Source organism: Pholcus phalangioides, unplaced genomic scaffold (assembly GCF_987345545.1).
Source record: "Pholcus phalangioides strain wild (caught in Gottingen) unplaced genomic scaffold, Ppha-v1.0 ptg000015l_1, whole genome shotgun sequence".
Lineage (NCBI taxonomy): Eukaryota > Metazoa > Arthropoda > Arachnida > Araneae > Pholcidae > Pholcus > Pholcus phalangioides.
In genome coordinates, this window is record NW_028301608.1 from 83,254,694 (window position 1) to 83,279,775 (window position 25,082).

At 33.6% G+C, this 25,082-nt stretch overlaps 1 protein-coding gene across 1 annotated transcript; it reads right to left on the minus strand.

Annotated features, from left to right (window-relative positions):
• Positions 1–1,673: 1,673 nt before the first annotated feature.
• Positions 1,674–23,646, minus strand: LOC149076858 (F-box only protein 38-like). Its single transcript, XM_089244578.1, has 14 exons — positions 23,333–23,646; positions 21,356–22,022; positions 21,089–21,245; positions 18,099–18,261; positions 16,423–16,603; positions 15,128–15,301; positions 12,177–13,191; positions 10,357–10,459; positions 9,934–10,036; positions 9,541–9,707; positions 6,086–6,255; positions 4,434–4,510; positions 2,971–3,057; positions 1,674–2,449 (listed from the first exon to the last, which is right to left on the minus strand). The coding sequence occupies exons 2-14, from the start codon at positions 21,891–21,893 to the stop codon at positions 2,313–2,315; spliced, it is 3,072 nt and encodes a 1,023-aa protein (XP_089100704.1). The 5' UTR covers positions 21,894–22,022; positions 23,333–23,646; the 3' UTR covers positions 1,674–2,312.
• Between the last annotated feature and the right edge of the window lie 1,436 nt (positions 23,647–25,082).

Sequence of the window (25,082 nt, forward strand, 5' to 3'; positions counted from 1 at the left end):
ATCATCTTGATTTTTCATGCATTTGTATGTCTAATTTGCCATAAGAGTGCTTTTCTTTTGGTGTTGGGTGCAGACAGTGCTTGCGACAAGAAAAAGGTTTAAGACCTCTGCTGTAGATAGCAATATAGCTATATATAGATCATGCAATGCACACTTCACCTTGTGGGTTTCAGGAGCTGAAAACTCTCATAAGGGTATCTTTACTGAAATCAAGTCATAGCACTGAATGTTTTTCTGAGCTAGAGTAATTGAGCTAAAATGGGCATTTCTAGGAGCTATAGCCTGGGAAAACACAGTGAATAAACCATCACAAATTAGAAGAAATAGCATGAGATAACTCGTCCCATTCTAAATTATAATTGTTCTCAAGCTGGTGGGCAGCCGAAAATATAGTGAAACCCAGTATAAAACTATGATCCTGCATTGAAATTTCACTAGTTCATCATGATTCAATGATGATATATGATGCAGTCTTAACACATAAACCCAACACGGGAAGAAATACCCCTTAAAAATTTCACCCACTAGTTGGATAAATGCAGTTTAATTCAAAAATGAAACCTCCAGTGTATGGTGTGTGCTCTGATATATTTTATCAAATTAAAAATAGCATTTGCTTTTGTTGGTGAGAAAAAAAAATTGCTCTCAGCTTAAATCAAATAAATGTCAAGTTCTGAAATACATGGAAAAAAATAGGGTTTTTTCCCGATCTCTTTGCAAAGCACCAAGAAATCTTTGGTAGAGCCCAGTTTAGGAACCCCGGGTATAGCAGTATAGGCCTCTAGATGGAGAGGTTATTTCTCTAGTGGAAGATACTTTAATCTTTATACCATTAAAGAAAGGCATGCAATGGTGCACATCAGTTTGTTTCATAATGGTGTTTCTCTCAGGTGTCTATCAGAAGCGCCCAAAGATAGTGATGATGGATAATCTTTTCCTGCTCAAATGTTATGTGCTGCATCAAGAATAATCAAATTTCTGCAAGAGTCACATGTTTGACTGCTATTACATCCACTCTACCATTTACAATTTCTTCTTGTTATATAAAATAAAAGAATATTTGAAAGTTGAGCACTTTTCTACATGAGAAGATTCTATCAACAGTCTTTCTACTCTGGTTATGGAAGCTTTACTTTACCAAGCTTATACAGTCCTGGTCCCCACAGAAAAAATTTACAATCATTCTAACCCCGAAGAAGATATAGCTGTATTGGAATTATTGTGGAACTCCAACTGTGCATTTATGCATATATTTTATCAGATATTGTATCTCATGTTTTATCTCATCTTCCCCAGAAAAGAAAGAGGGGCATGATTTTCTTAAGATGGTTATGCTACTGCTATACAGTGGGTGGAAATTTTCTGCAAACTAAGGAAACATATCTTAGATATAGAAAAGAAAGAACAAAAAGTTAGATTCGCAGAAATAGATACTTTGATCAATCCTATAAAATAGTTTGCAGTATCATGCATGATCAAATAATACTATAAGAAATGTTAAGATGAAGTGCTTCTGATTTCCATTGCTAAAATATAACAACTTACACGTTTATAACAGCAAACTTACTTGATGGGAAAAGTGAACAATGTTAAAATAAGCAAGTTGAAGATATTTGTATGGATGCAAATTTTTTCACACAGTGGGACACACACACAATTCTGTAATAATCATTGGAGTATATACACATGATTTATTTGGTCATGTTATTTGTAGAACGGAACAGATTAGAACTGATTTTGAACATTTGTTAGTCTCAACCCCCGCCCCCCCCCCCATTATTCTATAAAACTATACATAAAATGACTGTGGAAAAAGATTTTATGCAAAAAAGAACTGCATCAATTACACTCTGATACACCAATACACACATCACAATTTCTTTTAAAAGGTCAACCAATATCTAGATTATCGGAGAGAGAGAACATCTTTTTCATACATACTCGCACACATCTTGTGAAGTAATGTTGGAAATGAACTTTTGGCATGGTAATTTAATTGAAGTTGTAAATTTTCTACAACAATACATTTCAATGTGGGAAAATCAATTCAATTGTCGCTAAAATAAAAACAATTAGTGATACAAAATTTATGATCAACGAACTATGTTCCCCTATGCCTTTTGTATATGTACACTCAGAAAATTTCCTAATGCAATAGGTATTTACTTTGATGAGATCAATGCCACTTGGTATAGTTGCGATCAAACACAAATTCTCTAAGACACATTGAAAAAACAGCATAAACTTATTGAATTTTATAAGGCATTTATTGTTTCCCCCCCACGTTATTTTTGAATGATCATATGTAATGTTCAATCTTGACTTTCTGACATGTGTATATAAAAACCAATAAATTGTTTGAATTCTAAAGCTTCCGGTTTTAGGAATTCACCAAATTGAACTGAGAATCTAGCCAATAAATCTGCATTACATGGCATCTCCAGTACTTCTGTAAATAAAAAAATAAGAATATTTTTTCTATGAATGTTACAATCAGTCATCAAAATTAATGGATGATTAAAATAGAAAATGTTGAATTAAGATTGAAATTTATGAGTGAAAGAAAATAATTGCAAAATTGCAGAACAACCACAAATACATATATTATTTTTATTTAAACTTTCACTTCTTACTTGCCCATGACCGTAAAAACATTAAAATTAAAAAAATTAAATTTCATTGTTCCTTAAAATTAAATAATTGAAAGAAATTAAATTTATGGCATAGGTGCTAAAATGAATGAAATTTTTGTTTTGTAAATTAAGTTTGGAATCTCTCACCTTCAGAGAAAAAAAATCAAGTGCTTTCGTGAAAAAAAGTTTTTTTCTAATTAATAAAATGGATGTTCCCAATTGGAACATTGGCTGTTAAAAGGTTAATTAAATTACATTTAAATTACTTATTAATAAGTCGCATTCCTCCTAAATAACAATTATGATGTCAGAACAAAAAGAAAACCCATAGTCTGACCTTTTTCAGGATCGTAATATTCTTTCCACAATAACATCAACAATGAGCTATTTGTTAGCATTTCATAACTGCTGGTAACAGATGAGCCTGAAATGCAACAGATAAATTAGTCAAATAATAACAATTAATGATATCAGATACATAAAAGAGCTCTGGAGGAAAGTGTCATTTCCCTATTATATCTAAAAAAAATCTTTTATAGAGAAAGCAAAAGAACAAGTAAACTTTTCCATATGTTGTTTATCCCTTAGTAAATAGCAATAATTTTTTATCAAAGAAAGGGACTTTCTGGATATTAAAGCTGAGTCAAACTTTGGAAAGAAAAGTTTGTTGTCGCCATCAGGGAATCAAACCCTGGTCCTATTGAAGTAACTAACCAAAATACCACAGACACACAACTGTTTCTTTCTGTATTATAAGACGCACTGTAGTGTAGTCGAGACATGGCAGCCTCTTTCAACGCCGCAATAGGTCCCTACGCAGCGACAGCAGAGAAATGTTATTAACTTAGTATTTACCATCTCAGCATTAATATCCAGAAAGTTTCTTTCCTTGATGTGTAGTGTGGGGCTGAGAAAATAGTGTCTCTCCCTATAATAATGTATGTTGTATTTGCTACAAACATGCATAACCTAAATTGTTTAAATCTAAACAAAATAAATTTAAATGGTTATTCATAGTAACATAAATAAAAATTGATGTATTAGAAAGTACAGAAAAATCTTTGGGCAGGACTAAATATTTCTACAGATGAAATGTAAAATCTGAAAACTAAATGTTTCATCTGCCTTAAATGCCGAAAAAATGCCTGGTTTCCGTCTGAATTCAATACCTAAGGTTCATCAATATAAATAAATATAATACAGCAGAATTATATGGCTGAGGGAATTTTTATAGCATGGTTTACAAATGGCAATTGCACCAGAAAAAGTATTAGTTTTTTTTCTTTTTACTTTCTACATGCTGTCAGTGTCTTTGTTCTGTAACCATGCTGTCAAGATGCATGTGTATATATACACATATATATCTAACTGAACTTATATTAGGGAGATTTCCCTGCACCTGGTGCGAAAGACTATCAATTATTTTACAGGAATAGCTTTAGCTGTTAAAGTTCACAAGTAACTTTGAAAAAATTTCATGAATTCGTGATTACATGATTTGGTTGAAAATGTTAGTTGGTGAGAAAACTATATCAAAGTGAATACATATATCATAGATTAATGTGAAAAAAAAGCTTAATGCAATAAGCCTGGATGAAACTGGGCTGTTTAAGCATAAAACGGCAAATTTTCTAATAAGCTCAAAGGTTTATGGGCACGTTACAATAAATTAAAAAAAATATTAGGCTAATTAGAAAGTTCGAGATGATTTTTCAATTAACCAACTGCATTGCAAATTGACCAGGCTCTTTGCCATAAGAAATATTTCACAATTCACCTAAGACATACAATATTACATACCAATCACTCTTTCAAGCTGATGTCCCCATGGATACTGGTCATAGAAATAGTCTTTTTGTTCTAGTGAGGTCTCCTTACTGCAAAATGTGTATATAATTTAAAAAATATAACTAATTTTATTCAGTAAAATCACCAAGATAGCATCAGAATGATTAACATGTTAACTTTACATGTAACTAATCTAAAAACAAATTTTCACATATTATAATTTTGTAAATGAGAACAAAGGTTCTACAATTACAGTTCAATATTGAAAAAAAGTGAATATAAAAAGCAGTTTAGCTTCTTTCATTCTGAAAAATATTATAATTTCAGTATTTAGTCTCAACTATAGTCAATTGCAGCACAATGATTTGGTTTAATACAAGAGTAGAAAAGAATGGGATCTCTCTCTTCAGCTTAAAACTGTTACATACAAGGTGGCCATAATAATTATTCAAGGGTTATTATTATTCCACTTATTACTATTCACTGTATGGTAATTCAATTCTTTTATTGAATTGACACCAAAATTGGTATTTCAACTAATCAAAAGGTGCAGGGGAAACATACATATGTATCACTTTGAAAAATTCAGCTACAGGGTGTTTCTCAGTAAAAAAAGACCAACACTGAATAAAAACATCATCCATAACACTTAATTATGCCAGTTTTTATCATTGCTAATGAAATCCACATACGAAAAAATCTATAAAATTCTTTTTATGTCACCGTTTCATAAATGAACAACGTTATCAGTCATATATTTCTTAATATAGGCCAACTTGCTCTCTGGAATATGAATTAATGAGCTTTCTGGTTGTGTGGCCATAATACTTTATTTTGCCATATTTCACAAATTTTAAGCGAAATGCATAGGTAATAAATACTAAATAAATAAATATATATAATAATTTTAAATTTAATATTTCAAACTTGAAATTGCCCCTCGGTCTCGATTATCTATCTCGGAACAGGTGTTCTAAGACTTGTCACCACTGTCCACTCCTCTCTGATGCATACCTCTCCAAGCTGCAGCCAATAACAATTAATTAATCCACTTGCCTCTCGTATCCGTACACTTTTATGTCCACCTTTTATTGAGATATACACATTATACATTATATATTCTCATTCAATTTTTACCATAGTCGGCATGGAATAGTCATGTTCGCTTGCTGCTTTTAATATCTCTTCACTTTTTGCTTTGGCCTACTGTATTTCAATTATTAAAATGTCTTGATGGGACCTATTTATATATATATGTAGAAATAATGAAGATAAATTTTCCGAAATTTATGCCAGTAAATGTCAAATTATTAAAAATGATTGAAATTGCAAGTTAGACAGGGCAGCTGGTTCCATAGAACCGATCACTGTGATCAGAGAGGTCTATTATGCTACAATAAAACCTGTCTAAGTTGAAAACCTATGGTTCCATTAAAATCTGCTCAAGTTAAAGAGGTGTCCAAGATATGGAGGTACAATATTTTGGATATACTCTGTGTTACAGGAGTATGATCTGTTCCATTTAAAACCATTCAGTGAAGGAGCTGTCCAGGATATTAAAGTGTTCAAACTGACAGGTTTTACTGTACCTGTATGCTCTTGGTTTCATATAATGCTGTATGATTTTGATTAACTCCCCACAAGTATTTTGGCAGAATACTCACGAAACATTACAAAATGGCTGTAGAGCTTGCAGTACCCTCAGTAGACCTTCACGAGACATTGCACGATCATTTTCACTCGAACAAAAATCATGTATAACTGCTAAACATTGTGAGTGCAATGCTTTTGTTAGCACATGTTGCTCTATTCCCGGAACTGTGTGTGGATAATTCTGAAAAGCAAAAACGTGTTCATTCAACTATTTCATTGTTATGGTCAAAAGTATACTTGATAGTTTTATAAAACATGAGTTAGCAGTAAAAATGTTTTATGATACCCTAAGGGCCTCTTCACACGGGATACTGAAATCTGGCGATCGATAGGAGACTCCATATCCAAATCGAACACATATTTTTATGGAGCTCCTCACATGAGGATATTGGCAGCTAATTATCTGACGTGACAAGAGTCACTGGCGACAACTAGGTGTGCTAGTCGAAAGAAACATTTGTAGCGTGACTCCATAGTACTTCATCATACTTATATCGGCCTAAGTTATACGATGGGATGACTACATGTTGGATTTAATTTGTATTTTTTGAGTAAATGCTTCCTGATGCTGGCTTTAGAAGACTGGAGTCTCTCTCGACTGGAATGTGCGTAACACAGGTCACACACATACCTGCAAGTGGGACGATATAGCACAAACTCTATAACCCCTTCAAGAAAAACAGTTGCATTTTTTCTCTTGGTATGGTAACAAAGTGGTTTGCTTTTATCAAAATAAAGTTTCATCTTATAGAACTACCAACTGCTCAAAATAATGGATATTTACTATGTGAATTTGGCTTCCAACCGAGCATTGCCCCAGGGTCCTCATGAAAATTTGATCAAATTTTTGAGAGTGAGAACAATTATTTATAGTAATAATATCTTCATCACTTCTAGAATAGCTAGAAATTTGATTTTTTTTCCTATCCCAGTTCATGAGGTACAGGAAGATAAGGAGGTAAACTAAACACTATTTCCCTTTTACTCATTTTCCGGGCTTTGACAGGGTGTCTACCAAATACCAATACCCTATAAGATTGACTCAAGCCAAAGCAAAATGACAGAAATTACTTGGTTACAAAAACAATTTTTGACCAAAATAGGGTCTTAGCAACCACAGATAATTCTTTTCTGCTCTCTTCACAATGTATATAGTACATTTTTTTGGGAGTCTTCCACAGTCCAGTCTGTCAACTCTCTTTGACAATGCACACAGCAAATTATGAAGATATGTAAGTTTTTTAAGAATGACGCTCTTTCGATACCGCTTCCAAAAGCATATTGCAAAATGTGTAAATTACGAAAGGTCTGATATAAATAAGTCAAGGTGAACCAGATGGTTTTACAGCATTGACCATCCCTTTTAAAAAGGATTTGTTTAAATTTTAGTGTTCAATGCCAGTGTAATAATTTTGCTTGAGTGTTGCTGTGGTAAGATGCTCATATTTCACGATGAAGGTTACTGGCATCGTGACTCCACGGGTTAGAATCCAGGGAAGAACATCAGAAATCAAAGAAAACACATCTAAATAAAAGGTGCATGAATGAGCCCAATTTTTTACTGATTTCATTACCAAGCACGGAAAAAATTGTTTTGCGCAGGTAAAATAAAAAAAAGAAGAAAAGTTCCTTATATACGAGAGCCAAAACCATCGTGTAAGGATAGAAACATGGTCTGGCTGATTTTCCAATTAGGAGGGAAGCATAGTAGGGGGGCTGATAGAGTTCCAGCCCGAAGACCCTAAATGAAATAATTCTCATTTGTTTTTTTCACACTATAAATTCACTATACAGGGGCCCGTGAAAAATTTGGCCTGAGCCTGCCAAAGATCTCATCCTAAGAAGCCCTACTGCAGGATATGGGTCCACTAGACCAGTGGTTTTCAACTGTTGGAATCCAGCGGCACAGTTGATTTCTTTTTCTTGATTGGAAGGCCTGGGCATATACAAGAGTAATGGAAAATGGATGAGGAAAAATGAAAAAATAAACCATTCATGGCCCAGTTTGGCAGATGTCGAGGCACGGCGGTTGAGAAACACTACACTAGACCAATCAAGGGCCCTTCCGAACGATGAATTTCACATATTCCTTTTCCTATTCACATTTTTCGAAGTCCAATATTAGACGCTTGTTATTTGCTCTATCGTCGTGTCTAGGTGTCAGCCAAGATCGCAACCTTTTAACTGTATTCCAATGGTTCTCTTTTGTCAGCTTCCTCCCTTGCGTAATTCATGGTTCATCGGTGGCTTCCCAAAAAGTTTGGCAGATATTTTCACCATATAAAACAACTTCAAAGCATAAATAGGTGCACAAATGAATCTTTTCAGCTCGCCACAGCACTCCTAGGAGCCGCGGCACATACTTTTGGAAACACTGTGGTACTCCTTTAAATTTGACCTAAATGTTGTGTCGCGACACAATTAATGGCGAACAAGTCAGATGCTTGTTTTCTCTTGACCGCTCTTGTTGTGTTGCATGGGTATACTGTATGATTTTGGTGTTCGCTATAGCTAGTTGGTAAAGATTGAGGCGATCAAAAAAAAGGATGAAAATTAAAAAAAATTTTCTTCCTTTGGGGGGTGGGGGGGAATTTGTGCCCTTTCACCTGATCCCCCACAAGGATGGGGCTGATAGGCATCCCTAAGGCCCGGGACAATCACCATTATTGTTTTTTTATGCCATAAATTCACTACAGAGCCCCACTTAGTGAAAACTCTGGCTTGAGGACCTACCAAAAAGCCAACAGCCCTCCATGATGTGTAGGGGGGGGGGGGGAAAGGAGGTGTCATGTCCTTTCCACAGAAAACCAATCTGTTCCCAAGAGGACTCCCTACTGCCGTGGTCTATGACAGTCCCTCCTCCTCTAGGAATTATCACGTGATCGTGAGAATACTGCTTTAGGGGGGAATATTATAGACGTTGAAAGGTCCGGTCAAGCAAAGAAAGAAAAGTTCTTTTTTGTTCATCCAGTCTAAATAGCTTTTTTCCTTCACCCATATAATGTCTGCTCCAATGTAGGGTGGCTATACATTGACATTTTTCTTTTCTGTTGCTACTCACCTATCCATCCATCCCTCCGGGGCAAAAAAAGTAGGAATAAAACCTGAGAAAAAAATATTGAACGCCACAGCTTCTCCAAAGTCTAGATTTTAAAGGGAAAAAATATATAAAAAAAAAGATCTCTGGAGGATCAAAAAAAATCTGTGACCTTCACTCATATTTGTGACTTTTTCGGGACTTCTGTGACTTTCTTCCTCATTTCGTGACTTTTCCATGATGGTAGACACCCTGTTTGAGATTTTCATTTAGTAGTGCCATGTGAGGAGAAAGAACAACTCAACTTGTTCAAGTCAACTCTCAAGTTCTAGCTACTCGAGTTTGATTTGAGTATACCCTTTTGAAGAGGCCCTTATATTTATTAGTCATTCTTGCAATGAAGAATGCATAAACAGTGAAAATACCAACTTTTGAATATGGATTCACATAAACAAGCAGTGGACTACCATGATCCACCCTCAACACTTCTGATACCAATTTTCTGAACATCAGCTTGGGACACTGGCTTACATTCATTCTTAGTAGCTGAGGAGCACCAGAGATATAAATACACTTCAAAATCCGACAGCTTTGTGCTGGTTATAAACAGAAACAAAAAAACAATCAAACTTACATAGAAATGATTTCATATAAACTTCAAAATATTTAGAATTGGATTTTGTTTGCATAACTTTTAAAAATTAGTCACACAAAAACAAAACTTTTTTTCTAAGTAGGAAAAGTTTTTGAAAATAGAGTAAAAAATTATATGGTGAATAACAATAAGCAGGAAAAAATAAAAACCCCAACCACGTAGTTTACCTTCTAAATGTGATAGCTTTGGAGAATGTTTCACCACTATGTGTGAAATTCCACAAGAAATAACTGTTAGACTCTGGAGTTTTTCAGATACCACAGAAAATATCTAAACAGGAAGATAAACATAAAATGTATATACATTACAATATTCAGGTAGCTCGCTCACACGAATAAATTGTTTGAAATTTCAAAAATTTATACCCATTTCATCATATGAATTTTTTCAAAGCTTTAAGTGTTGCTTTTTAGTAGGAATTTTTTTGTTAATTTAGAAGATGTAAAAGAATATTTTCAAAATTATTGCAGCTTTCACCACCATTTACGAAACAGTTGTTAGTGAGAATTTTCAATTAAAATTTTTAGTTGTGTGACAGGAAGTTTTGAATATGCTACAGACAAAAATATTATTCTCAAATGCATACATACTTCTGTTACATCATCTTCCAACAAAGGGTCACTAGTACTAGTAGCTTTATTGCACATTTTGGGCTTCTTTGTCCTATCTGGCTCTTTACTTGGATAGTGTCTCCTTTTAAAAAAAATTGGGTTTGTATACTTATATAACTATGACCTCTACCTTCATAAATCACATTAAGAAGCCAAATTATGAATCAGTTTTCTTAATCTACACATACTAATACAGTTGACATAAAGTGAGAAATATTTTGCTTCCCAAAATAAGATATATAATATAATGTTATAGTGAAACACTTTGATATAACGATACTCTGAAAATCAAGAAGAAAAAAGAAGGGGGATCATAGTGAAATCTAGAGGCAACATTATCATGAAGTGCCACCAAATTTATGCTTTTGTTGACATCTTTTCTAAAATCTACTAAACTGGTGCTGCTAGTATCATCAGAAAATACACTTTTAAGTATTTGTTCACCACAAAAATTACAACTGATTAATTGATTAATAAAACTAAATTAGATATTCTCTACTTTAAAAGTGTTTACTGCATTACACATTTTTGTCTTACACAGAAAGTTAGCAATACCTACAACTTCATCAACACTTTGGTTGATCAGGTGGTACAAAATATCAATGTCATTAGATACCCTCAGAAGAATGAGCAACAAAGATAAAAATTTACATTCAAGATAATTTTGAATGAAATATGAAAAAATATTATTGAACGGTTTCAAAATCTTGTTATAGAGGAATTTTTCATTGTAATCGAGTATTGTTGTAGAAAGGTTTCACTGTAATCTAATACAAATTAATAGACTAGCAGAAACCAGGATTTTCAACTCATCAAATATAATCAACCCTTTTTATGCCACCCTAGCAAAACATGATAAACTTGAAATCAGCTTGATATTGTAGAAAGAGTTAAATTTAGCTGTAAACAGAGTGAAACTGTTATTTCAAGTTACATTGTATGCAGGGTGATCTTATAAAAAAATTACTTTATAACATTATTTCACTTTGTGTATGCTGAGGTTAATACATGAAAACTGGGCAGTTACAAAGTGGCTGGCAGCATTACAAACATTCACTTCAGCATATAAACAGTATTAACATCTAACAACAGATTCTTGATTTAACAGACTGATTATTGATAAATATTTTAAGTCCCCATTGGTGTATTTGTGTTTTTTCATCCTAATTTAACAATTTTCACTCAATTTAAAAAAATATATATGCCTGTTCTGTTCATTGAATCAAGGATCAACTGTATATAATAATTTATATTAAATGTGGGTCTTTTTTTCATGAAAATATGAATTAATAATTCTGAGAAACCTATTTCGAATAGGTGTATATAATACAGGTTTTAATAGGGTTTTTTTTTCATACAAAAATTGTTGTTTGAAAAAAAAACTATAAAAAATTAAACACAATGAACATAATAAACTGAAATTCTAATAATGGTTTGCTTTTTTTACTTACAACTTGCATATCATAATTTTTTAGTTTCACTATCACTACATATGCTTTATCACTACAAGATAAATCAGGAATAATGATGAGAATATAAGGAAATAATTCAAATTATTAGTAATAGATAAACATTAATGTGATTTTACAGAAACAAAAGGTAAATGCAGATAAGAAAAAAAAACATGGATTTTAAAAGGGACAGAATGAAAAATACTTTAAAAAATAGAACCAATTTCTCATTATTATTAACAATTTTGTTTAATTAAATATAGATTATTCACTAGAATGGACACCTATATTTTTGCATGATATATCGTCATCATAACCATTTTAAAAGGGGACTATATTTGAACTTACCTAGTCTTACACGATGTTTTGCAGCTTCTTGAAGAAGTACTCGCAGGAGATGATGATGCACGGTATGATAGAGAGCGAGTCGCACTGCATCTCACTGTCTGTGTACTTTGGCAGCAGCTAGCTTCTGATTGTACCTTTCCCTTGCCGCACATCATTTTTCTCCTACATCGTGTGATTGGTCCACTGTAGTTAATTTTTCTGATAGATTTTGGTTTATCTTGAAGTGATTTACAAACTCTTTTGCTAGTTGATGGCATAATTAAGTCTTCTGGACAAGTACTAGATTCACTCGAGCTACTTTCATGTTGAGTATGGGTCCTGCACTTCTTGTTTGAATGGCTAGGATATGATTTCAATCTTTGCGTTGATTTTTTTAAGGGTGGCCTATTCCTTTTCTTAGCAGCAGAACAGAGCGTATTATCTGACTGAACACCTACTGAACATTGTTGTCGCCCTGAGCAGGATGGCTGGGATAGTTCATCACTATTATGAGATGCTGGTTTTTCATGCCTCATTGACCGTAATCTTGGGCTGACTCTAGCAGAATTTGTATAGGAGCAATTCACTGGGTTTCTCACGTGCATTTTGCCAGAAGCTGCCGCTCGTCGAGAGACATTTCTTGTTCCTCGGTTGTGATGAGCTGAATGTCTCGTACAACACGGAGCCGGGAGATGTTCTTGATCAACATTTCTTTCTTCTGCATCATTCACTAAATAGTCATCTTCACTATTCACATTTTCATCACTATTATCATTTTCTTGAACAGCTTCTATCTGGTTGCCTTGAACAGAAATATGTTCATCTTGAGTGCTTACAACAGCAGAAGAAAGACCTAAACCTGTACCAGCACTCAATCCAACATGACTACATCCTTTAGGTGGTTCCCTGAACATGTTTTTCAATACTACTACCTCCACATTCTTCAATACTCTGAGAAATCTAGAGAACTTTGAGAGCCTGAGACAATGGCACCTTTCCAGCGTGAAAAATTTAAGATCTTCCCACATACCTCGACCTTTAAAAATATAATTATACATTAAAAAGATCATTTGTGTGAATATATTCTACACAAAATACTGAAAAAAGAGGACACATTAGCATAATTAAGGCACACACAAATAAATTTACACAACAAAAAATTAGGCAGCACTGTATAGGCAATAGATGTTTTATTTATAATTTTATACAGTTAAAAACATAACGCAAGTGAAATGTGACACCATGTTTGAAAAGTGAAGATACAGTGACTAGTATTTGTTAAAAAACATTTTTATCTGAAAAAAAAGCCCACTAAAAATTTACTAGTTCACTAATTTTTCTCCCCACTTAACGACAATGATTATAAAACCATTTAAGTTTGTGTACTAGTTTCCATATCCCAATGTCAGAGAAATCTGCCACTTGCTGCTGGAACTACATTGTAACTTTATTTTTATCACAAATCAAGGAAGTGTCGTCCTGCAAAATATTTCTTCAGGTAAAGAAACAAATTTAAGTCACAGAGCAAAGTCTGAGATGTGGTGGATAGTAGAAAACATCACTTTTGAACCTTCTGAAAACTGCATTTCGGCATTCACTATCAGAGGGGTGCTCAGGGAACTCGTGCCCCATCTTCCAACATAGCTGCCAACTTTGGAAAACGGGAATTCAGGAGGTTTTCAGGTGGATCCAAATTCCGTACAAAAATAAATGTAAAAGGGATCTTTAAAAACATTTTAGGGATTTTTCATTAGTAAAAGGGAAATTTTAGGGACATTTTTCAGTTCCAAAAACGGTGATACCGTGCAAGCTATCGCCAATCATGGCCAACCAGGAGGTTAAAACCTTGGATTAAATTAGCTCTCAAAAATCATATATCGCAAACCAAAAAAACTCCATCAGGCCCGAAACAGGACATGTCTAAAGCAGAACACACAATCATGCCAATTTTGGATTTCAAAAAGCCGGATTAATGCTTGCTGATTGGCTAATTTTGCATTTTCTCCCCAAAAATGAAATATTTTTTTGTGATTTGACGAAATTGTGACACAATGCTTACAAAGCAGTTTTTTTGGGTAAATTCTAAGGGAATAATTTTTTCCCCAATGTAGGGATTTTTTACAATAGCAAAATTCGGGAGATATATGAATTTTGTGGTAGTCCGGGAGAAGTAGAAATTCGAGATACTTGGCAGCTATGTTCCAAGCTGACCAAAAATTACAAAAAAATATATTTTGGTAAAAAAATTGAAATAACTAACGAAAATACCCTTACTATGCTATTAACCAATTATATATAACCTGTTAATTTAAATGCTTTTGGAAGGGTGGTAATTATCAGAGTGAGCATTGTCATAAAGCAGGCCAACACTAGTTAACACTCCCTCCCTACATATTTTGAATAGCCTACCAAAAGTGTTGTAAGTTTTGGCAATACATGCAGCAGATTACCGAAAGATTATCTCTACTATCTCAGCAATATAATCCTGTTATCATGTTTAAATTTCAGAAATGTGAATTTTTCATGAAACGCAGAAATTGTGCAACTCTGGCTAAAGTCAGGTATTACTATAAAACCATGGTTCTCAAATGTTTTGAAGCGCAACCCCTTTTTGACAAGAAATTCATTGCAGACCCCCACACTTTGATAACCGTCTCATTTTTCTGGGACTTTCCAATTTTTTTGCCTCGTAAATGTGCTGTCCCAGTACATTTGTTTTGGTTTTCAGACGATATTAGCTCTTAATGATATTCATTATTTTTTTAAATACTACATAAATATTTATTTCGTTTTTTGGTGCATTTTGATGTTCTTTTTGTGAGATAGAAGTATAGCGAGGTGTATGGTCCATGATTTTGGTATACAGAGTGATTAAGAAAGAACCATCAGATTTCAAAATATTTCTACACTTGAATTCCACACTTTGGGAACCATTGCTGTAAAAGAATAGATATTTTTCAATGAAAACTTACCTTCTGGTATCCATCGCATTGGATCAGTAACATGTGGGCAGTTTGAAATAGCTAAATTCTTTACATTAGGAAACAACTGGCTCACAAATTTCATTCCAGTGTCTGTAATGGATGAGGGAACATCTGGGACATCTACAAGCCCCGCTCTCAATAAGGCATCATTTGTCCACTCATCTGTTGTACATAAATGTAAAAGTCTTAGCACATCATTCTTCACAATTTATTTTTTTTGACATACAGTGAAACCTTGATACAACAATACTCTGCTGAACAAGAAAAAATATCGCAATAGAGGGGATTACCATTACATCAAGAGGTAGCAGCTCAACATTAGAGTACAGGCATTTTCAAACAAGACTTGAAAAATATTATTGTAGAGAGTTTTATAGTTATATCGAGTATGGTTGCAATAAGGTTTCACTGTATTTTATAACAATATAAATGATTTATGAAAGGTTTAGATATACCAAATAAAGCCTTCATATCTTTAAAAAATAGTGTTCTCTCACTTATACATCCTCTCACTGATATGTTTCTCTCAGTTATAAGACAATTTTCTGTACTTCCATCAGAAGCATTATTTTACAGGTACAAATTTTTTTTCTTTTTTAAAAATTTATTCTATTCATTTTCCAAGTGTGAATATTGTGGAAGCACTGACACTGACAAATATATACTCCTAGAACAATGTATTCACTTCTGTGTTGCTTGTGTTTTTAAAAAGAGCTATATCCTTTTGCATGGCCAATAAATAATAGGGACAGTTTACTATGCAAAATTTCTTTCAGACAAAGAGGACAGTCTGTTATGCAAATCCTTTCAATTCTTTTTATCATACAAATACTCATTGTCAGATGAAAATAATGGAAATAGTTTCCAAGTGATTAGTCAGTCAATGGGGGGAAAAATATAATTTGATATGAAAGCATCACAAAATAGTCCTAAAAAATGAAATAGAAGAAAGCAAAGTAATTTTAATACAGATATTATGAAAGATCTGAGCTGGACTAATATAGAAAAAAATTTGAGTGTCAGTCAAATTTCTTAGGATAGCATAATAAAATGAATTTCTCTTGCTGATACATACTATTTTAATTAATCTTGTCACTTTCAGTTATCAGTATGATATTATCGCATTGCCCCAGATAAGAATTTAACACTTGGAAATAATAAAATTGAAACATCTTTGCGGTCTTTTAAATAACCATAGCAACTTGGAGGTGCCTGGAATTTCGCTACTTCTGATGAATATTATTTCACTTAAGAAACAAAACTGTTTGTGAACGCCAACAAACCTTTTGATGGGAAATCATCGATGTAACCTAAGTGTAAGGTATTCATCCGAGAGAAATCACATCTGGCAAAGTGCAAAGATACAAATAAGCTATCTTTAGTTAATGATGCTTGAATGGTCAAGGATTCAAGACTTGGACTAGCAGCAATTATCAGTTGACCAACATCAGATTCAATTATACCCTTTGCAAAAAAGCAAACAAAAATACTTAGAATTAATAACTACAGCACAATAAAGAAAACAAATGAACCAAACATATGAAAATAATAATTGATGCATAAAATTTTTTTTTTCTATAGCAATCTTCTTTCTGTCACCATACCAATGATTTTTTTTTCCCACAGTCATAAATAAAAGGGGATGAAAGGATCCCTCCCCCCCCCCAGTTAATTCATCATCAAGCTTAGAATAGTGGTTCTCAACCAAAAACGCAATCGAAAGGGGGGAGGGGAAGCTACAAACTATTGTAACACATATTGAACTGAAATGTTTTAGGTGTGCAGTCCAATGAAAAGGTTAAAAACAAAAAAACGACTGCACTATGGTTTTGAATCTTCAGTAAAATTGCACAGAATCAAAGTAAATGAATGAAGTTAATCAAGTTGGGAATAGGAATCAATGCATTTACAAAGTTATATGAGAAATGCTGAGTTCTACTATCAATTTTATCATTTTTGTCGCACCACTGTCATTTTCTGCACACGAGGGCTAATTAGACCGGGACCTACAATTTATTGCCGATTCCGAACAGCATGCTTGTTTTTTATACTCATCGAGAGGTTGGCGAACTAACCCCTCAAGGGGGGACTCCCTGCGGTAGCAATTTTGTGGTCAAGTCACCATTTTTTGTTGTACCCCTGTGTCAAGAAAGTTTTCTGACAAGGATGAACCGGGTATCGAACTCGCGACACCTCTAAACATCCTATGGTACTTTAGGCGAGCATCTTATCGACCGGGCTACTGCGCCCCTCAAGCCAGAAGAAAAAAAAATGTTTTCATACAAAATTAGCTTCTCTAAACTATTATTCATACTGACTATGGAATAGTGTAGTGAAAGTAAGGAATATATGACTTATTCTTTCCTTCAATGATCACAGATTTGCACGTTTAATAATGATAGTTATATTATGCAATTTTTTTTATTGTACCCATGGAAAAAAAATACTTTTTTCATGAAACGTGGATCCAGGGCTATATGGTAAGAATAGTGACAACAACTGCTGATCAAATTTTAGTTCTTATTTTTTGAATATTTGTCTGTAGATTCCTTGATGCCATAATAATGGGAAACAGCAGCAATGAAGCTTTAACCTTTGTCAAAATTTCAATTAAGTTTTTCACTTTTAGAAACATTTAAACAAGTCTTGTAGAAACATTTTCAAAAGCAACAGAAAAATCTTTTGGGATTTTTTAAATGTTTACTTAACACTGCCACTTATATTTTGTTCCAATACGAGAATTATCATTGCAACGGTGTCTTCTAAAAACTGGGGAAGTGACCGCAAATACGGAAACTGTGAATATGAAATCTGCGAATAACAAGGGATGACTGTACTTGAACTTTCTAAAAATTATTTTGAAAATAATAGTAAGGTATAGCAACCAAATTTATTAGCATGGAAAAATAAAATTTTGTGATAAACCAATTTCACTCAAATTAATGTGAATGTGACTGACCTTGCAATCTCCTATGACAATTTTTTTCAGTTTTTGGAAGCCTCTTTCTCGTAAAACATCTTCAACTGTTCGATTAATCATACCCCCTAAAAGTGGTACCCTCACAAGTTCTAAACGGCTCAAGTCTGTAGCGAGTCCAAGTGCAATGAACAAAGAATAGTACCTAAAATTAAACATGTGGACTAGATTATGGCTACGAAAATATTACAGAAATGACCACAAAATTAAAGCATATAAATGTTTTCTGCCAGTCAATATGACCCCTCTCCAACAACATTGGTATTAAGGGATAATTCTGATATTCAAAGTTTATTACTGATGCGAAATGTGAACAAGAATCTTAGAACTAGTGGAGAAAACTAGTAGTAAATGTCCTTACAATGGCATGGAGAGACATATCTGTAGGTACCAGGTCTTGACAAATACCAAGTGACCATTGTAATTATAAAATTACCCCCCCCCCTCCTCCCCCAGTGCCTGAAATTTTCTGTGTGTGGTAACTAGACTGGAGTCTGAGGACAACAAAGAACTTTAAAAAAAAGTCGCTTAGTCCTGAAAAAAGTCTATAAAATTCATTTTAGCCCAGGGTAGCCAATTTAAATCAGTTTGATTTAAATCACTCGATTTTTTTTAATCATTAATTTAAATTGCACAAAATCTAAATTTCCCTTTTTCTTTGTATTAATTTCAATAATATTGAAGTAAAAGTAACCTAGCATGATATGCATGTTATTAAAAATGCTGTAAAGTTGTTGATTAAAAAAATATAAGAGATCTGGTAAATATAGATTTGAACCTATATAATCCTTAGATACAGTCAGCAAGATAGCTGTTCTATTTCTACATTTTGTGAATGGAAAAAATTTCAGAAAAAATATAGAGATCTAAATTTAGATATAAGCATTTGCAATGCTTTACAATGGGGCACTAGGGTTCCCCTGATAAAAAAAAGCAAATTAGTTTTTGCATAAAGTCTTGAATTCTATGCCCCTAATTGCTGATTTAAAATAAAGGTTGGTTTTAAAATTTTAAGGCGAACAATGAAAAAGAATGAACATGTGCATATTATTAAGTAACATTATGAAGGTCGGAAACACATAAAAATAAATGCATCCATCAATTGCTCAAGAAACAATCTTGTCAATAGAATATGTTTTTCATTTAGTTGATGCTGAATGGCGCTTTGGTTGCACATGGAGTGAATCAAGAAACTTGGCATCATATGCCATACTGAATCCCCACCAGGCATTTGCTTTAAACAGGAAGGGAATAAAAGCATTTATTTCCATGAGAGAAATGTTAATCTGAAGTTAATTTTTGGGCTCAATGACCTTTCATGTTACATAAACACAGAATTTTGGTGTTGATATTTTTTGCTTGTAGTTCGTTTATAGTTTATTCATTAATGTTGAATTGAATTTACGAGATTAGGTGAAAAAAATAATTACGTGATATGAAAGTGTGCATTCTTGTGTGATTACCAAGATTGTTTTAATTAATAAGCAGTTAGTTAATTCTGATTTAAAAAATCTTATTTAAACCAAAAAAATCTAATTTTTTTTATTTAAAATATTTTTTCATACCATTAAGGCCAGTCTCATCGGGGGGAAAATGTTTGGCTTCTCAATGTATTTCACTTTTTTTTTTTACAAAATTACTGAAAATTATTCTGTGAAAGGGTTTGTGGTCATTTCATTCACAAAGGGGATTCTTGAATTAAAAAAAAGCTTTGTTCATTGTTATCGCTTGCTTATTGTTATAGAATTTTCCTAATCTGAACTTGATCACATGAAGCAGGAACCATTTTAAAAGTATAAATTAAATACAAAATTTAAGAAATAATATGTAAATGCCTTTGATGAGTATTTTTCAGATATATCAACTAAATCAGAAGAATTTTGTGAATTACCCTTTCTAAGACCAGGCGTGTCATTTGGGAGGGTCAGAAGGGGACCATTGCCCCCCCCCCCCCAGGCTTTAAAAAATACACTATATATACTACAAATAGTATATATACATACATGGAGTATATTTTCTTTGCCCCCCCCCAGAAAAAGTTGAAATGACAGTCTTATCTATGACTATCACAAGCTAAGTGCTATGTGCTTATGGCCCTTCGAGAGTGTGGCTTACACAGAAAATTTAACTTATGTTTGTGCTACACATTAGTTCTGGACCGACCCCTGGTTATGCATATTTATTGTGCTATCATGTTTTATAAATTTCTGATAATAAATAATAAAACATTAAAAAACATCTTTTTTTAATCCTCAAACCAGTAATAGATTAAACTTGGAAGAGGTTAATTGCATACACAATGGTAGTGTGTCAGATAAGCAAGTCCACTGTATATTGTTTTCTGCCTTGATCCAGTAACTAAAATAAACTGATGGATTGCCATTTGAGGACAGGGAACACACAGAGAAAGCAATAGTAATCACAATTTTTCATGACCAATTGGTTTATGTTACTCAAAGTTCATACTATCTTGGTGCATGGGTGATTCAGCAAAACAAGATCAGTTCAATACATTTCACATGAATGAATAAAAGCATTAAAAACATCTTTCTCACAACCACTTTTAAACAAGCTGGGAACAAGTTCATGTCAGTTAGATACCACAGCATTTTATTTACATAATGATCATATCGCTCCCCCACACCAGAAACATGAATGAGCAATGTTGTTGGAAAAAGAATGTGGGAAATGATGTTTGAATGCTTACTCTACCCTTGTTATTTTATGGAAATTATGTTAAACTATTCTGTAACGTGTGTTTCAATAGGGATATGCATTCACATTTCAGGCAAAAACTTCAAAATAAGGTATCCAACGACTTGATAAAAAAAAGAGGAAAATTTGCACATTTGTGTTTCTTGCATGCAGGGAACGATATCTCACACCCATTATCTGGTTGAAATATTTTTTTTAAACAAAAAAAAGAAGAAAATTAAAAGAGACTATGAATATGTAAATAAATCCTATCATACCTTAATGGGAGTGCAGGTCCTGCACAATGTCTCATAACAAATGTTTTCAGCTTTGGAGCAGAGAATGCTCGAAAAGGATGAAGTCTCGTAAAAGACACCCATTGCAGATACAGATATTGTAACTCTGGCAGAACAGTTAGCTCCGGAACCTGGACACCTTCAATAATAATTGTAGTAATAATCATTCCCAGAGATCAGCAAAAAAAAAAAAAGTTGAAAATATGTTAAAACAAGATGATTGAATGAGCAATCAAATGTTCATCTTACCAATCAGATGAAGCGAAGTAATTCTAAGGAAAGGTGAAAGTTTCAATTGTTGATTAGATTGAGGTGGGAACACTCCATCTCTGTTACGAAACACTCCAATGATTTCCACTTGGGGGAGGTACTGTGAAATCGATTCCAGAAGTTTGAGATTATTTGTCTCAACTCTCTTTAGTGCTGGACACAGGTATAAAGCATCAATTATGCCTGGTATACTCAATGAAGACAATTTCCTCAAACGCCAACGATCTACTTTATGCAAACGTAGTCCTCGAATAGTTTCCAAGTTTGGACATTTACTCAAAAGAGCGAGTAGATTCTTATCTTTGATTCCTGAAGGCATGTAAGTGGATATTCCATCTTGACAGAAATCAATTTCTTTGCAAAGCATCAAATGCATTCTAACAGCAGCATTTAGTTTTCTATTCATCATCCCAATTCGCAAAACTTCTTTCAATGGCAGGAAACTCAATATATGACATAGTAATTCATTTGAAAGCATGCAAATGTTAGTACTTTCTTTTCTGTCAATACCTTCCATTTTTAAATAAAAACCTACCGATCTAAAATAAAGACTGAATTAATGGAAGGAACAGAAAACTAGCTTTATATTTCTAATTTTCATGTTCGTCACAATTTTCTTTAACCACATCAAATTGGGAAACTGAATCTGAAAAGAAAAAATCAATAAATGAAGTTTTAAATAAAAAAATATTCTAAAGTAATGCAGTCATAATAGTGAAAATTCAAATTAAGCTACTACTACTAAACCACACATGCACCTAGTCCATATTCCCCTGCAGAACTTATACAGAATTGGTATGTGTCGTGAAACCAAAACTGCATTGAGACCTTTCAAGTGGCTTTAACATGAAGCCTGTTTCCGTGTAATGCTTGTTATAGTGCTGCCATCTATTTTTCGAACTATGAGTGAAGTGTAATGATTAAAGATTTTACTGTTGGGGGCCTGTTGCTTTCTGTGGCAAGACTTTTTAATGGGGAGATCGGTTAGCATTCGCGCCTCGAAACTGGGAACCAACTTCAGACGATATCTGTGGCAATGGTGGGACTCAAACTGGGTCCTTTCCTTGTGATGACAGTCTGTCATTATGGCAAGTCGACCACCAACAGTGGCTGCAAATTAAGCGCCCTCTCTTTTTATTTCATTACACCAGTGTTTCCCAAAATAGGTAATATAGCCTTTGCTGGAGAATGCTTTCCCCCATTCCTCCTTACTGAAAAATAAATCCTTCTGGTTTATATTTATATATCAGCAGGGATGGTTGTTTATGAGTCCCCTCTGGTATTTATCGTTTTCAATTTTGTACCTGGGTCTAGGATCTCATATTTTAAATTTGGATCCCTTATTTAGTCTTCGAACACTATTGTTATCTGGTTTTTTAATAATTTTTTCATTTAACAGTCAGTGTTTATCTTTTTTCGGCAGCGTATTGGCAATTTTTTTAAGCAAGGACGTCCAAAAGCATAACTATTTCATCTTTGATGACTTCTCGTCATGCTTTCTGACATTTTTTTTTTTTTTGCCAAAAGGGATTATACTATAGCTAGCTGTTCCCAAGCTTCAAACCTGGATACTCTCAGGATGCCTGCACAACCATACAGTGGAGAGGCTGTACTGTAGCATGAACGATTCAAAGAGACCTCAATTTTAGTAAAAAAAATAAAGCCAGTAACAATTGATAATTTTCAAAATATTCATTTGGAGCTTTGTGATAAAAAAATACAAACGGAACAACTGATTTAAAAAAAAAAATAAGAGTGCACAACGTTTCAAAATATCAATTTTACGAAATTCTCAAATAACCATACAACAAACAATAATTAAATTTCATTTTACGTGGCACAAATTAACAATTTTAAAGACGCACGTGTTATCACGACTTTCAATTAGGAGATTCTTAATGATTCTCATCAAGGAATAATTTAATTTTAAGATTGACGGAGAAGAAAATAAATCACCTGGATCTTTTAATTCCATGAAGCAGGGAGCGATGTAGATGTCGTAAATCGGTCGGCTCATGAAGATCAGGTAAGAGGTGATAACAGCTGCGATACTGAACGCTTTCGGGTGTCTATAATAGAGAGGCACTTTCCTAGCTCTCTTATAAAACGGCTTCTTTTTGGGATTAGGATACTCCATCTCCTCTTGAATTTGACTTGTTTCACGACCTTTTGTACTAACCTACCATCTCCTTTTCCTACAGTAAACAACTGGTATTGACGACATTAACATCTATTTCATGGGCAGTTGCTCGAGTCGTAGTAGTAGTAGTCATTGTGACATCACGCATAACTGACCATATCACTCTGAGTAAAATGCGGAAATTGAAATCGTTTCTCTCCCCCCCCCCCCCCCCCAAATGGGAAAACACCCATCGAGAAGAAATATACTGCACTCAAACCTGTTTTTGTGCGGTCTTTTTTTGTGAGATTTTTTTTGTGCGGTTTATGAAAATTTCAATCAAATTGGTACATAACTGACGAAGTTATCAAAAAAAATTAGTAGGTTTGATCGGCCATTTAGTTTTTTCGATTTTTGATATTTCATCACATCGTTACGCTAGCACATGGCATCGGCGGAGGTTTTAATACTTTCAGTGAAAATGATCTCGTCGAAATGATTCAGGATGAAACCGTAAGAGATGATATTATAAATTACGTAACAGATGTTACTGATGGGCAAGAAGAACCCGATTATATGACAGATAAAATCTATGGACTCCAACTTTGCAGTAAATTCGAAGGCATTTTCTTGCAATCGATGCCAATTCTGAAAGAACTTCAAAGTTCCAAAAGGAGCTTCAATCTTGTATATGTGGCTACCGAGACACGACATATAATAGTGAAACAACAGTCGTCGCAAAAACTGATCACCGACTATTGGGTAAGTGAGAAAAAGTCAACTCAAGTTTCTTCAAGTGACGAAAGTGATTTTGAACCAGTTTACCACAAGAAAATTCGCGTATTGTCACACTACAAAGGATAATGGTTATACATTTTGAACAGTTTTGTATGTGTAAAATAAGTACATATGTAAATAAAATATTTAAAAATGTTCGCATGTTTATTTTCTAAATCAGATTCCAAAAGGTTTGGCGAGATTCCAAGTAGCTGCCCAGCCTCGTCTCTTGATTTCGTTTAAAAAAGCAATATCTAGTTATTTCTTAAGATTTTGAGTTATTTTCTACGTGAGACTTTTTTTATGTGGTCCCTATCCACCGCATAAAAAAAATATTTTTTAAATGTGTTGCGAAAAACCTTTTTTATAGCTACTCGTGAAGTTTTGTGCGATTTTTTTTATGCGGTCCCTATCCACCGCACAAAAACAGGGTTGAGTGTATAATAAATATATGTATAACTTTATTTCTCCTCTCAGGAAAACACTACCAAAAATTAGCAGTCACCAATTATTGATATTAGAGAAACTGCAAATTACAGTGGATTAAAATTTTTCCTTAGGAAAAAGTTTGCTTCGTTGAAAATACCGAAAATAACACTTTTTATAAATGTTTGAACATGTTAAAATCGCCGATTTCACCGCAGAAATGCGGAAATTTAGTGGAGTTTTCCATCACAATAATTTAAAAAAATTAATACTTGATTTTTGAAATAATGTTCACTTAGAGATATGGAGCCCAGAAAATTAAATGTAATATAATTAAGCGGGCCTACTTTGAGTTGGGTATTCACGCAGTAACGCTGATTTAAA

What these genes read in the sequence shown, in the direction of transcription:
- LOC149076858 (XM_089244578.1), bottom strand. Translation starts at nt 21,893, where the DNA reads ATGGAAGGTATTGACAGAAAAGAAAGTACTAACATTTGCATGCTTTCA. An exon ending in CGATGATTTCCCATCAAAAG is followed by an intron (nt 15,302 to 16,422) that starts GTTTGTTGGCGT and finishes TATGTACAACAG; the next exon opens with ATGAGTGGACAAATGATGCC. An exon ending in CAGCCATTTTGTAATGTTTC is followed by an intron (nt 4,511 to 6,085) that starts GTGAGTATTCTG and finishes CACATTTTGCAG; the next exon opens with TAAGGAGACCTCACTAGAAC.